We start from the raw sequence: 16,021 nt of genomic DNA on the forward strand, positions 1-16,021 counted from the left end.
GTTGATGTGAGAGTACTTCTGTGACTTGATTAAAAACAGCAGTCCTGACAGTGAAACAGGAGGTCTGTGAGAAAAGTACATGCCTGTCTGGTGCTTTGGGTGTAAGGAAGATTGATGGCTTTTAAAAGTGACCTTGCTCTTGGTGTAGCCTTAGTAGTATTTCAAGAAGTCTAAGTAAATAAACTTTTTATACTATGATATCCTAATCAAACAAAGGAGAATACTGCACATAATAAACAAGGAAGTTATGCTTGGATACATTTCTTAGGCTCAGCATTTCCCAGGTGGATGATAAGGAATGTCCTTCCTTCATAATCCCATCATTACTCTTGAGAAGTATTGGAGGATGGTATGAATTGATATATAAGCCTGTCACCATGAAAAACCACTTTTTCTTTATTTGTTTTTTCTTTAATTCTATAATAGGTGCCATGTTCACCTCTGGATTTATATGACTTCAGTAGTACCTGAGGGGGTTCAACAGTTTGTTGAATAGCTAAGAAAAAAATTGAAACTAAGAAAAAACTTAGTTCACCTGAAATAGTGGCAGCACTCTGCCCATGGCTTTTCTGTGCTATCTTCTGTTACCAGATATGGCACCTTTTTAAACCAAAGAAGTACTGGAGGTTTCTTGCATATACTTTTTTTTTTCCTTTTTTTTTTTTTTTTTAAACTCTCATGGGTAAATGTGGAACAAATAGGGTGGGGAAATCTCTAATTGTAATCTCTGAGATCCCTACTATAAGATCTTGCTATCAATTGCAGAAGTAAATGCTGTTTACATCAGATTGGACAGATAGTTCCCCTCTGTTTCTTCATGGACTGAAATCAGCTGACACACTCTGTGCTTTTATCAGAACTGGAAATAAAATGAAAAGTCATTGATAATTTATATTGTTATTTTTACCCTCCTCGAGATTTTTGCCTAGAACTTTTTACTTGTTGAAGGGGTGTTGTCCCAGGCTCACATACACAATTGTGCAGGTGTCATTTCATGACTTCCGTCTATATTTAGAATTTGAAGATTTTTTTTCCTTTGGAGGCATAAACATTTGAACATTTTCTTGTACTTCTCAATGAAGGTCAGACTCTCTGATTATTGACACAGTAAATTGCATGTGGGGCTGTTTTCAGAAGTAGAAACGGAGGTTTGCAAAAGCAAGTCTCCTCTAGACTCCCAGGGTAGTCGGTGCAGAAAGGATCTTCCAGATGTCTCTTCAGATTGCCTAAAAAGAAGTTTCTGCTCAAAATAGCTTTTTTAATGAGTTTTTTCCCTCATTTTCTCTGTACTGGTCATGGATTGACCTCAGGAGGTTAACATCCTATGGCTAATTTTAGTCAGTGAATAACCTTGCCACCTCCAAAACCCAACTGCTTTCATCTGGTAATGTTTCACAACCCCTTTGCATTCATTTTGCCTGGAAATACTTATGCTGACAGAGAAGAAGGGGTTGTAGTGTTTTATCCTCTGGCTCTTTTGCTCACATCTTAATTTTTTTCTTTATTTTTTCTACTATTCTATGTAAAATCTTCATTCTTTTTCATATATAGGTTACTGACCTGAAAGTTGTACTCAGAACATCGAAGCAGTTTCACTTAATTCTTCAAATAAATACTGAGGCTACTGTAAAACTGAGGAAAATATTTAATTGCAGATTTAGGCAGGCAGAGAAAGAGGTCTTGAAAGTTGAAATCATGATTCACAAGCCTAAAAAAAGGAAAGAAGGAACCTAAGTGAAACCTTTCGTCAGCAACCTCCAGTTCTTGCTCTCCCACCCAAATTAATTCAGTGAGGTTTCTCAAGCCTTTTTAATTGAAATCATTTATTTTTACCTCAAATCCAGGTTATCATAAACCAGAAAATAAGCAGCAGTTATTTTCACATCTTTTAGTAAAGCAAGAGGGCAAATAAAATTACCTGTTATGGTAAATACTCACTCCTGTAACAGTGGGTTATTGCCTTAATTCTGAAGGTACCACACTTATTAAAATAAGAAAAAGAATAAGTGTACTGGTTCTGCTTTGCTTTGCACCAATGCAAATGAGCATCACAGTGAGATTCATGAGAGAGTTTCATGGAGAGACTGAAAAAGTCCACCGTGATCAGGAATCACAGCCATTGTATCCACCGATCCTCACAAAAGAGGGTGGGTTTTAAAGCAGCAATTACATTCATGTGGGCCTTTAAAAAAATATATGTGATTTGCAGTAGTCACTGTGTGACATTGTTTGATGTCTGTGTGGGCTGCAATGCAACAAATTTGTCACTCTGCTAGACTGAGAATGGAACAGGCATTGCAGTCATGCCAATCACAACCCAGACCCGGTGATTTTCGTTTCCTGAAGCTCTGAATTGCACTGCCAAATGATGAGACGCCTCTTTGCAGATTTTACTTGTACCTGATGAGGAGGTGTGAAAATTCCTGACTGTGTCTGAGGCTGACCAGGTGCAGGGCATAAGGAAATGCCACTCTGGAGTGCACGGAGGATGGCAAGCTGTGCTCTCTAGAAATGTCTCCTGTGCTGATTGATACAAAAGAAACTTGTAGATTCTATTCAGACTAGGGCAACTAGTGGGAAACCCAGGTTTCCTGGAAATTTTCAAAGACAATAATTCTTTTTAATCTCTTTAAATTACCTTAAGGACATCTGTTCGTAACACAAATGATTCATTAAGTCAATACTTCTCAGAAGTGAACTGTAGATCATTAAAAAGCAGAAACACTCAGCTGCTGTTCAAAGGTTTATCGTGCAAGAATTTATCTTAATGTTATCACTGGATTTAATAGTGCAAGGTTATGAACTAACCATTGCTTATTACATTTTGAGAGCTAGATCTTGATCCTAAGAGGTAACGACCTCTTAGAAGAAATGAGATGTTTCTTTAGTCTAACAAGGATTTTTTAGTTTAGCCCTTAGATTCAGGACCATGGTGGCATTGCAGAAGATACAGATGCTTTTGCAAGACTCAAAGAGGGCAGCAGGAGCTGTGTTATAGTGGTTTGACACACAAGAACAAATCCCAGAGAGCAGATTCTGTGTCCTCTGTGTTTACTTCTAGTTCCCTAAATTAAATAAAATTGAACAGAGTGTGTGTGAGTGCTCCTTGTAAAAGAAGTGGGATCTGACCCATGTTGTCATGACCCATGTAATGAACACCAGAGTCTGACTCTATGACATGTATCCAGGTAGGGCTGAGCACATTTTCACTGCTTCAAAAGAAGATGAAGCGAACATTTCTGAGGAGTCTTTTTGCAAGTGACATCCCACAAACAGGGCAGATGCCTCACAACTGCATTTCAGCTTGCTTAAAAATGAATTGCAAGTAGCACTCAGCAATCTCCTGTGATTGTCACAGCATGTGACTGTCCTGTCCTGGGTACATTGACTTACTATTGCCTTCTTACCTTGGGGGAGATAATCTGCATTGGCTCTTTTTAAGGTACATTAGCTCTCTTTTTGGTACACTGGCTGAGATCTTGGGCTCATGTATATGAACCTACCAGAGCTGATTTCTAACTTACACGAGAAAAGCTGAGGACATTTGGATTGGAACTCCTTTTTTTGTGTAGATACTTGGATAGCTTACATTGAGTCAGGAACATTTTAAACTGTGAAACTTCACAAGTTGTGGCTGCCTTATTTCTTCCAGCATCAAAAGGAAGGATCTCTAGTCCAAACACAGCCCCATAAACAGCAAATGGTGACATCTGATGCAGTTTAAATATTCCTGATTCCCGTTGCCCATGCTGGGACCCTGGACCTGGCAGTCACACATTTGTACCACAGAAAAGAAAGAGAGGACCCCACTCACAGGACAGGGAAACTTCAACATCACACAAAGCAGCCATTGAGAAATAGCAGAGGTTGAGAGTAGACAGTTTCTCCAACCAAAGCCCCAACACCACAACCAAACCCACCTCTTTGGGTGGATAGAGTTTACATTAATTGCTCACTGCCTACCAAAATAAAATCAGAGGATATTCAGGATGTCTGCAATATATATCATTAGTCATTTAGAAATACCCTGACACCTTGACCTGTTTATTACAGTCAGGGCCTTTAATTGCAAGGAATAGTCAATATTTCCTGAGCCTAGTGAATGGGATGAGATAATTGTGCAGAAAGCCTGTTAACTACATTTGAAAGAGTAATATGTTCTACTGCTAATGGTATGTTCTGAGGTCTGCCACTGACCTCGGGCATCGCATTTGAGCCAAAATTTTCAAATTTGCATGTCTTAAGAGAAGCAAAGATTGTCATGTTTGGGTGTGTAATTAAGCAGTGTGGTTTTCCCCCAGAACCCTTTAAAGTGTGTCAAGTGGGAGCCTGAGCACTGAGGTCTCTTAATCACATTGGAAGGTTAACGAAAGAAACTTGCTGCAGAGCCAGTTGTAATCTGAATTCGTGAAAAATAGTGATGGTTTGTTCAGAGCTCCTTCTTTGAAAGGGAATCATTTAGCTTGCACTTTTCAGCCTCATAGTCTGAGGTCTGGCTAGCTGGTGAGGCAACATCTCTAAAAACATGTAGTGTTTTATAAATGTTTGGCATTAGGATGCTGAACAGCTGCTTCTGTTACAAGGGCACTGGTAAGTGAAGTTCCTATTACCTTGCTGACTGAACACAGGCATTTCTCATTAAAGACCCAAATCCACAACCTGCTGGTCAGTCTTAGCTGTCATGACAGTTTCTTATGAGAATAATGTCTGTCTGCTTGGAAGCTCTTGTCTCTCAGTGGGGATTTAGCAAGCTATTTCCATCTGTTGCTGCAGGCTGTGTTTCAGAGTATGGGTTCATTTGTGACTCATGTTTCTTTTCTCTCCTTTCCCTCCCCCTTTCTCTCCCTCATCTTCTTTCCTCTGCAGAGGGGGTAAGAATGAGCCAGAACCAGAGCAACCAATCCCTCGAAAGGTGCAGATTCGTTCTCTCCCTTCCTTGGAGGATATTGATCCAGACGTGTTAGATAGCATGCACTCGTTAGGCTGCTTCCGTGACCGAAATAAACTCTTACAGGACTTGTTGTCGGAAGAGTAAGCACTTGCTCAGTCTTCATATCAGTTGGGTGTCCAGGGGCTGGGATGCTTATGAACCTGGGGAGAGGTAGAGAGTACTTTAACTGATGTCTGTCTCTCTGAGTGACTGGTAAAAACTTCTCACCCTCTGGCTGCTCATTTGCTGGTGAAGCGTTGGGAGCAAGCACTGAGCCTTTCTTGCTCCATGGGTCACAAGCTCACAGCCTGACCAGCAATGGAGATACTGTGCTATTTCTTCCCTAGCTGCCAGGCCAGGTCAGTTCATTAAAACATGGGCTGTACAGTCCACGTGGGGAGGTATCATTGCTGATATTTGTGTTGGATATGCCTTTGTTGCCAAATTTTTATTTATTTTAAGCCTATGCCTAAGAGCTGGTGTATCTCCTGAGGTGTTAAGAGGAACACGTAGTAGAAAGAGCACTTAGAGGTTCAGGAGCCCTGTCTGGCTGCCACTATTGGTTTGGACTTCCTGGGGACAAGTAACCTTGACTGTCCTGTGCCTCTGTTCTGTGTGTATAACATGAGAATCTTACTTCCTTTCCTCACTAGCTGCTTGTTGGAGACAGAAAAGGTCTCAAAAGCTCTGTGGGTTGTGTATCTAGCTGTCATGTACATGACCACTTCCAATTCACTTAGAATAACACTGACTGTTTATTTGATGAGAAAGTTCTATGTACATGCTGACTTTTTTTTCTTTCCAAATGTAAAGATTTTTTTTTCTTTCTTTTTTTTCAGAGAAAACCAGGAAAAAATGATTTATTTTCTTCTGCTTGACCGGAAGGAGAGGTATCCCAGTCATGAAGATGAGGATCTTCCCCCTAGAAATGAAATAGGTACTGCAGATATGACCTTAGTCACCATGAACCCTCTGAATTAGTTCCTCTTCACCTTTTCTTTTTTAAATTCTAATTTTATTTTAACTTAAACCCAAATGCCAGCATCGCTGTTACCTTCCCAGTGAAATGGTGTACACGGCACTGGTGAGAATCCTCAGCCTGGGGCAGGCAAGTCTGTTCTGTGGTTAAACTAGAAGGCTTCATCTTTCAAGATATGTCTGTCTCACAGTGCAGAAATATCCAAGTAGGTCTTGAATGGAATCTTAAAAAATGTGCTGTGAACCCACAGGCTGGCTCTGTGCAGGCGATGAGGTTTGGTAGCAGTATAATCTAGTGGCAGAATATTCTAGTTACAAGTCTCCTTGCAGTGTTGCAGAAAGGCTGCTCATGGACTTCATTTAGTAAGAAGCTGTGTAGCTGCGTCCCTCTGCAGTTGTATATGTGCACATTCTCTTCTCTGTAAGTGAATACATGCACTGCTGAAAGTATGAATCATTTAATTTAGATGTTTTATAGAACACAAATCAAACTCCGATGCTTTTAGACTTAGAAAGATTTTAAAAGCTTAATGCACAATAAAATTATGTATCTTATAAAGCTCTTGTGATACCACTTTATTCCTATTTATTCATTGACTTTTTAAGGTGCTCCTGAGCTCCACTAATCCAGACAACAGAAAAACTGCTCTCCAAGGAGCTAACTATATAAGTGACTGTTTGCATGCAGACAAGTTTAATAAAGAATTAGGCAATTCTAGCAATGATCTGCAACGGAATTTTGCATATAAGGGTGGAGATTTTCAGGTATTGTACTTCAGCACTTTGAAGACTAGAAGCAAAGTGCCCTATATTTTCACTGGAAAGCCTGGAATTTCACAAGCTTTCAGGGCAAGGCTATATTGCAGTGCATTTTTTAAAGCTTCATTGAATTATTAACCTATCCAAGCTCCAGGCCCTAAAATTTTGCAGGGAAATCTCTTCTATGGGAGAAGAGATGAAAATTCTTAGTTAACACAGCAATTTTTAAATTCCTTCCTGGACGGATGTACAGAGAGCATGTTAGCAGGGATCCTGATGAAGATGGGTAGGTGTGCCAGCTGCAGGTCCTGTGGTCAGAAGCTCCTTGCTCAGTCCAGTTTGTCATCTAGCACTCTGCTAATCAGCTTTTGACTCAAACAGATTATCCTGCCATGTAAGGACAGCATCATCTTGTTTTAGAAATGCTTTTGTCATAAGAAAAGAAACAAGGTGACTCTAGAATCTTCAAACCCAGCATGTAAGTGGATATGTAGTGATGCACTAAATGCATCATATATCTCTTCCACACGTGAAAATATTTTCATGGTTTCAACTGAAATAATATGGTCCACTCTTGTATTTTTTTGTGCAAGGAGTGAAAATGTTTCCTAACAGGAAAACACTGACTGTATCTATGTGCCTCTCCTGCATATTTGAGCATTATTCTTTGAGTGTTTGTACGTTGTATTTCCTCTTCCACAGGGGGTTTCCACGTCCTCTGTTCCCAGCGGTATCTCTGAGAACATGGGGCAAGGTTTAATTAGGAGCAGTCATGTGTCTGATGAATATCTCATCATTAGCCATTAGCAGTGGCCTTGCACAAAGAAAGAAAAGCAGAGAAAAAGTAACAATTTAATAATAGCAGCTTGAAGAAACCACGTTCATGAGCGTTGTGCATTGTCTGAGCTCTTGCTAAAAAAAAAAAGGCCTCTGAGGATATTTTGCTTTTTCCTCTTTGTTGGAATATTAAGTCTCAGAAAGGATGGATGCAGGTAAAAATATGGCCAGCTACAGCTTGCCTTCTTCTCTAGCGTCCCTTTGCCTGTTTCAGCTGTATGAAGTTTCTTCCAGGGGCCAAGGAAGGGCCACTTCCAACATTTTTCACGTGCAGCTCCATTTTCTTTACTCGAAAACATGGGAATGAGAAACTTCTCAGTAAAAGGAATGAATGTCAACTAATATCTCCTTGATAAAAAGGATGTTGTGGGGTGAAGTTTCTTAATAAACCAGAGAACAAAAGGTTGGGCCAGAACAGATATAGAGATGTCTCATCCAAACTCAGAAGGTGTTGTATACATATATGCTACATCCTTAGCACTGTCACTGGACTATGGCTTGATTTTTTTTCACCATGTCCAGAGAATCAAAGAAGAGAAGGGAAAATACTGGAGATTTTCCTATTTTTAATTCTTGGCCTTCTGCAAAATCTTCTACAGCTTTTGTTTGACACCACTTTAGTCATTGTGGCAGGATGCATGTGTATTTAACTAATCCTTTACTATCTTTAGACTTGACGGTGATGGTGCCCTGTCATTTCTTAGTCAGACCCTTCTAAAAGGTGCATACAATACTTGCTACTCTCAGCCATGTATAGTGTAGGATTGTAGCCAATTTTATATAGGCATCAAATACCTTTATTAGAAGCTCAGCCACATTAATGCAAGCTTTAGATGTATTTTCCATCCACTTTTGTGAATTGCTGTTCCTGAATTTATGGGTTTGTTTCACCACCTTCTCTTTTTGCTTATTCTCTGTCTTTGATAGCTTAAAATATAGATTAGAAATCAATATCTTCCAGCATCTTAACCTGCAAGGTCTGATATAAAAAGAATCATTTAGTTTCTTGGCGATATCCTTCTCCTCCTCAGTTGTTCTTTTGATTCCCTCATGGCCCCTCTGGCTAATGTCCTTCTTTCAGGTTTTCTCTTTCTGATGGCTGTACAAAAGACTGTCATTCAAGTTTTTAGCTAATTCCTCTTCAAATTTTTTCTTTGCTATCTTTTCAAGTCCAGCTTTTAAAAAAATGGCCCGTCACTTTTGTAAATGTCACTCAGCTGAATTTCCATTTCTGTTTTGGACATGCATGGATCAAGCTGACTTAAAATACCTGTTCATAAAATATTTTCCTTGTCTTTTTTCTATCTTTCTTGTTTAATTTCTATTGTTTGAGCTTATTCGTCACTATTCTTTTGACATTTGATGCTTTCTTCATCTGCCTTCTTCCTTTCTTTTAAACTGCACTATTTTACCTTCCTTTTTTGTCTGATATTCTGCTACAAAACTTGTATTCATTTTGTGATATATACACTCTGAACATCATTATATGTGTTACTGTACTGTAGATACACTCCTGAACCACCAGTTGTTCTGTTGCATGAACTCTGTCTCATATTTTGAATTTGCTTGAAGAAGCAAAGAGTTTGAAATATCTAAACCTTGTCCCAGCTTACCACTTACATGTCTGTAGCTGAAGTCATGCAATATGAATGCTTTATTTGGTTTATCTCCCTTTGTTTTTCTGTCAGCTTTATGCACTCTGTTTTTTCTTATCTGGGTGTCATTGCCTATACCATTTTCTACTATCTTTTTATTACTGGATAGAGTTTGAAATGGAGTGAGATACAACTCCCCTTTTTTTTTCTAATTAATTTTTAAGAGGAACATTATTACTGCTAACACAAAGAACACTTGGGTTATACTGTAAATGGGGTCAGTTGTTATCACTAATCCATTTGCATTGAACCATCTTTGCTTATGCTCATTGTTTCAAGGATAAGCTCTGCCTCAAAGAGATCTTGTTCTAAAAAACATGATGTTAGAGAGAGAGAAGAAACAAGTACATGGTGGGTGTGAGGAGGGCAGGATAATAAAGAGCAGGCAGTAGAGGTAGAATTGTCAAGTGTGGTATTTCTGGTTTTGCACAGGAGTCCTGACAGAAGAAGAAGAACCCTTAAGGACTGAGCACTTTGAGCTTCTTTCTTACAGCAGGGGTGAAGGATGCCTTCTTTAACAAGTGGTCACTCTCCACTAAAATTAAAAACGTGTATATAAATAGAGGCAGGGGACTGAAATAGCCCAAGTAAAGGAAAGAAAATCCTTCTGGTTTTTTTTCCCACTTTTCTCCTTTATACTGTTTTGATGCCATGAGAGATGTTAGCAGTAAAACATCTCCGGAGCTCTGTACTGGGTTCCCTGCTTCACCATGAAGGTGTGGATGATTTGGCAAGTCACCTTCTGCAATGCATTTTAGTATCTAAAGACTCTTTTCAGAACAATTTAAGTGATTCTCAGAACCTCAGTAAATGTTTGTGAACAGCTTTAGGAATTAATTGCCTTTAAATATCTCACTCTTATACCTCAGTTTTCACTCTGCAAAGCTAAAGTAGTGCTTTGATACCTCACAGAATTGTTACACAATAAAAAGTGTAAAGCATTTCATTTACTATAGTAGTAAAAGCTGTGTGGTGTGCCTCTCATTGAAGATTTTTCTCAGGTAGACAAGCATGTTTAATTTGTAACGCTTCTGAAGGAAGTAAAATAAAAATCAGTGAGAAAAACCTGAAATCTAATCTTAAAGATGCAAAAAAAAGGGTACGTTTTCAGAGCAGAATGCAATTCTGAATTTAAAGTGTACTCATGTCCCTGTGTCACATTTAATCTGGCTGGCAGGGATGTGGAAGGCAAGCTCTAGCAACCTGAGTACATACACAGGATCCCTAGATGGCTCATGCTCTGCCTAACAGCTTGTGCTATAGTCTGTGCTGTCACCTTGTATCATCCTGTTATTACTGTTATCAGCTTTGCAAGCTAATTTCTGCAAGCTGTGGTATAGTTGTACCTCTATTTTACAGTGCTCATAATACCTTCAGGGCAGTGGCAAGGCTCCTTCTCTCTGCAGGTGGATTGCAAGTTATGTCTTAATGCTTGCAAATTCGGAAGAAGAGAGAGACTGCGAATGTTCACTTCCATCATGAAGAGATCTGTCTTTGTAGGGGAGGTGTGAGAGTAAAATTGTTGAGAGAGAATTTAACCAACCTGCATGAGTTAAGTCACAAATAAATTGAGCTGACAGCAGTTTTTTTCCATGCAGATCCCCCCAGGAAGCGTGTGGACTCCCCAATGCTGAACAGGCATGGGAAGCGGCGGCCCGAGAGGAAGTCGATGGAGGTTCTCAGTGTGACAGATGGCGGATCCCCAGTTCCTGCTCGCAGAGCTATTGAAATGGCACAACATGGACAGAGGTGGGTCTCTGCCTCACCCAGGAGCCCTGCCTGCCTGGGTCTGCTCCCTTCTCTTGTGTTGTACATACAAAGGAGCTGTGGGGCTTTTCTGTTCGCACCAGGACTCATTGCAACTTCCAGTCACATTTGCAACATGATCTGGCATACAGCAGTGCTTGTGCACACAGGACCAGACATCCTGCCAGGGGCTTAAGGGTTCTGTTTGCTTGCAACTATTCCTCAGGAAGCCACCATGTCCTCTGGGCAAGACTCATCTCACCTCTTTTTAATTGTTGAGGGCATGGGCATGCAGTCTAAGCTTGCTCTACAGGCTGACTGGGCAATGAGGACACGTGAGGGCTTTGGGAGGTCTCAGACACATCCTGTCAAACAGGATAAATTACCTTCTGCTTGTTCTTCTCTGACTCCAGAGCCTACAACAGGAATCTAGGTGACTATCTTGGATTAGGTTCCTAGCTTTTGGGCACCTGAAGTTAAATGAACACCATGCTCCATGTCATCAAAACTACTTGAATCTGAAAAGCCCTGTAGATGCCTCCAAAATGTGCTGCATGCATCTGAATGGCACATAAATCACCACATGCTTGTAAAGCAATGGAATATATATAATTTGCCTCTTTTCTATGAAAGAGTCAGTCTTGTGGAGAAACAACAGAGGAAAATGGTGTCTCCTCAAGGCAAGTTCTGGGAGAGTAAGTGAACTGTGGAAATTCACTTATGTGAACCATGGAAGTTGCTTCCTCAGTCCCTATGACTTGCCTAAGGGAAGCACGTGCATTTGGTTTCACACTTATATTAATCAATCAATATAAAAAAACACTTCCCATATATGAATGATGATGATGGTGTAACTTCTGTTTTGACATAATTTTTTATTTGTTCAGCTCTTAAGATCTGTTTAAAAAAAAAAAAAAAAAAAAAAAAAAAAGCCTACTGTGCCCAGAAGCTCCCTTTGCTGACTGAGAACTGGGAGAAGAACATGAAATAATTTCATAGATATTCCAGAGGCCCCTAGAATTGCTGGAAGCTTTTCCTGGCAATTGTTACAGTTCTGTCTGGAGTGAAGAAAGTGGTGATTTCCAGAATCTGCTAGGACTTTTTTCAGACTGGATATGTGGCCTTGAAACTGCCATAAGGACTTCTTGACATATTGTAGGTTGGAAAACTGTCTCAAATATGTGATTTGGTGTGAGGTGTGGATGAAGGAAGTGTTCAAGCTAGGGTGTGCTCAGTGTTCCTAGTAGGCCTCAAAGGAATAAGGATGAGCACAACACTGACTCCTTGTTCCACCTGCAGTGTTTACTCTGCTGCTGGGAGATGCATGGGACATGAGGCTCCCAGAGCCAGGCAGAGGCAAATCACTTTCCCCACCCCAAGGCTCCTTCACAGGGAGTGTCCAACAGGAGGTATTAAATTGATCACAGCATTTTCTGAGAACTCAAACCTTTTCTTCCAGCTCTGAATTTTGAGTTTGGATTCAGAAGCCTAAAGAGGCAAAGCTGTGTCTTGCTATCCAGAGTATTTCTTTTGCTTTTAAATGTCTCACTCCATTCAGCACATGAGGAAACAGTTGAAGTCAAAAGGTCTGGGATAAGTTCACAGCAAAAATATATCCAGGCTACATATCAGTAAAGAAGGACTTTGGCTTAAGGAGGAAGCAAAACCTGCAGGCACAAAAGAGATATGGGGCAATGCAGACCACAAGTCAGGAACGGACATAAAAGTGTGATTAAGGGTGGAGAAAGGGATGTAATAAGACCATGATTGATGATGATGGGTATGGTAGTACTTGTTTTCGAAGGGGTTAAAGGAAAGATGTTATTTTACTCCACGTGTGAGCTTCCATAATTCATCCCATCCACATCCAGAGATGACAACGGCACATTTTGTGTTGCTGGCAGCACAGTCCTTTATAACACGAACTGGCTTCATTAACGAACCCACTGCATGGGGAGTGTCTGGGGACGATGCATTGCTGATGGGGCACCATCTGTCAGAGCAGTCAGTGACAAAGTGACAAGTGCCTTCCACCAAGAATGGGGATTTTTAATGGCTAGTTGCATATTATATTCCATGAAATGACCCACTGACAGTGGATTTAAAGCAGTAGGGTTTAGATCCCCAAGGCAGATGTTTTTTTAAGAATTACCTTTTTTTTTTTTTTTTTTAATCTCAAGAGACAACTATTCAGTGCTTTTGTCCTACAATACTAGGAAGATTGACCATGGAATCAGGCCTCCTGTTTAGACACAGATGACTTGTGTAAACATCTGGAGACACAGTGCCGTTGCTTCTTCCTTGAGCTGGCAAAGATACACTTCTAACCAGTGGGCAAAACACACCCAAGTGTCTTGTGATTTATTCCTACCGTCCTCTTTCCCAGTAGTAAACAGATGTTTGCTTGCATAAAGAGGATTTATGTTACAACCTAGGGTTTACATGTCTGTATCACGATCTGTGCTTTTGGTAACCATGTGGGGGCCCTACAAGTGTCTGGTCTTGGCTTGTTTAGGGCATATCTTTCAATGAAATTTAAAACTTGGTGGCCTTCAGCCTTACAGGCTGAGAAAGTATTAAGTGAAAAATATAGTCCTTCAGTGACTTGGTTTTGAATAATGGTCAAGGGAAACTCACACAAAAGCTGCTTGTGGAGCTTACAGGCTCCTTGAAATGCTTGTGCCGACCTCTCCAGGTGTTCTCCAATGGATCTTGATAAATGGCAAAGTTGGTATGCACAAACTCTAGCCCCTCTAAAAATGGTGACTAAGTTTAGTTAATTCTTGAGTTTCCCTGCTAGTTGTCAACTAAATGGGTTCATAATTATATATCTTAATTACTTCTGCTGTTCTGCTATCCCCACCTCTCAGACTATCTGGTATTTCATTGAAATGTCAAAAGAAAAGAAGTAGGTTCTGAGCTTAGTTTAACATCAGCTAATTTGTCCCTTGTGCTAAAAGCACACAGACTAGGAAGAATTCCATGGGAGCTAGAATCCGGTGGGGATATGCCAGAAATTTTCAGCAGCTTTGCTGTGAGGGTCCAAAAACCATTCTAAAATGGGCTTCATTAACTATTCATTTTCTTCTAGTTTTTGAAGTGGAGAGCTTGCATGAGAGATCAGCTAGCATTAGGAAGCAGTGTTCTGTGAAACAGTGAAGCATATTACCAGTGAAATATATTACAGAGAGCTGCCCTTTTAGCAAAGCACAGGGAATTTCACTTCTAAGCTGCAGGGATTCAGACCCAAGATGAGAAAGAAGGGCATTTCTCTATACACTGAGTATAGGGACGAGAGCTGGGAGTTAAGTGGTAATAGACCCTACAAATTAGAATACAAAATGGATTACTGTTCCTCTGAGAGGCTCTGTGGTCTCATTTTAACCTTTTCTGAGTGCATGTTTAGTGTTGAGGTCTTCTGGAAAAGTCGTGGGTAATGAATGCTTTGCAATTGATGCCTTCAGGTGTGTTCTGTTTTCCCTGGACACTGTGACAAAGTAGGTGGTACCTGGGTTTTAAATTGGATAAAGGAGAGCAGGGTTTACAAGTATGCATGGGGGAAGTCATCTTAGACCTCAGAAGTCAGAGGAAGATAATGAAATTGATAACTGTGTAGGCATGAGCTACGGCTGTAAAGTTAAAGAAAGGTTTTTCAGAGCATTGCTTAAAGAGGGGAGGATGGGTTGGGGGGCTGGGTGTCCAGCATTGCTACAGGTGACTCTCTTTTATAAAAATGTCCACACTAGTAACTGTGTTTTCTCGCTTTGTTCCTGCCATAGTAAAACAATGTTCAGTAAAAGCCTGGATATCTCTGAAGCCAATCCCAAATTCAACAAAGAAGAAAGGTATAAACACTGACAATATGTTCCTCTCCTCTACCTCACTGCTGAGACCTTAAAGATGCAGTACTTACCTTCTCTGTGTGGGGACAGAGCTGTTCTCTCTTTTCTCTTTAGAGAGAAGCAAAGAGGGTGGGATATTTACAGCTCCACACTGTGTATATTTCTGTACAGTTCCATTCATTTGAGGCTATCCTCAGTGCAGCCTGGGACTGTAACAATGATTTCCCCACTAAAATTTCATCCTACTGCTATTTCTGGTTCAGTTCTGCCATGAGTAGAAGTTCTGCCTGGGGTAGAAGATTTATTTGCTTAAGACTTCTTTGGGAAGGATATGAATATAAAACACTAGGAAAGCCCAGAATGTTCCACTCTCAGCATTAGAAACAGCAGCACAACTGAGTGAGTGACAACAGTGATAGGAAACCTGGAAAAAATTCAGTCTGATAAACAAAATATTAAGGACCTCTTGTAAGAGACAAACTGTTTAAGACTACCCAGAGGACACAAGAGGAAAACATGATTGAAAACAGGAGTTTTGCAGGATGATTCTAATCTAGCAGTTCAAGTGACAGATGCTGAAGAACAACAGAAAGGGTAACTCCCAGCTATCAAGAGAGGCACAATGGAAGACAGGTAGGCCACCACATTTATGGACTTTAAAAGGACTTATGTGAATCCATGAACACAAAAACAAGTTCATACTTTTGTGAAGGTTTTTAGTGTACATGTTGTTTCTAAAATTTTGGTCTCAGAGGAAGAGAATTTTTCTCTTGTGTTGAAAACTGGCATCCCAAAGGATAATTCTTCATCCAAATGTAATCTTTACACATTTTGGATAAACACTTAGCTTACCCAAAGGTTATGAGTGTGGCATGTAATTCAAAAAGGGAGAAGCAATGGCTTCCTTAAAGGAACCAATGGACTTGGCAAACCGTTCTTATTTCCATTTCGCCTTTTCATAGAAATCTTTCTACATAGAGATGAGGGTGGGCTTTAAGCCTCAGGAGATTTGCAGGGTGTGTGGAGGACTGTTTTGGCCTTCTGCAGTCTGAGGCAGTCTTCTGTGGTCAGCATTCCAAGTCCTGAACCTGCCACAGTGAGGAACATCATGCATCTGCAGGAGAGATTGTGCCTCATGGGATGTGTAAAGCACCCTCTCTAAGATGCCAAAATACCAACCTTATAGTTCCACAGCCATGAGGAAGTAGTGGTTATACAGCCTTTAGTGGCTGGGCTTTCCTGGACTGTTAGCATGGACATGGAAATTCCTGTTC

The 16,021-nt window shown here is 40.4% G+C and overlaps 1 protein-coding gene across 9 annotated transcripts in view; it reads left to right on the plus strand.

Annotated features, from left to right (window-relative positions):
• BRSK2 (BR serine/threonine kinase 2) overlaps positions 1–16,021 on the plus strand; it is a 305,794-nt gene that overhangs the window by 245,197 nt on the left and 44,576 nt on the right. For 5 of the 9 annotated variants that reach the window (XM_083864353.1, XM_083864354.1, XM_083864356.1 and 2 more), the window contains exons 10-13: positions 4,867–5,031; positions 5,770–5,867; positions 10,758–10,908; positions 14,685–14,750. In XM_083864353.1, the coding sequence (XP_083720479.1) occupies positions 4,867–5,031; positions 5,770–5,867; positions 10,758–10,908; positions 14,685–14,750 (480 nt within the window). The remainder of the gene's footprint in view (positions 1–4,866; positions 5,032–5,769; positions 5,868–10,757; positions 10,909–14,684; positions 14,751–16,021) is intronic. The other 4 variants (XM_083864355.1, XM_083864358.1, XM_083864357.1 and 1 more) reach the window with 1 other exon arrangement.

Source organism: Zosterops lateralis, assembly GCF_965231275.1.
Source record: "Zosterops lateralis genome assembly, chromosome: 6".
NCBI classification, from domain to species: Eukaryota; Metazoa; Chordata; class Aves; order Passeriformes; family Zosteropidae; genus Zosterops; species Zosterops lateralis.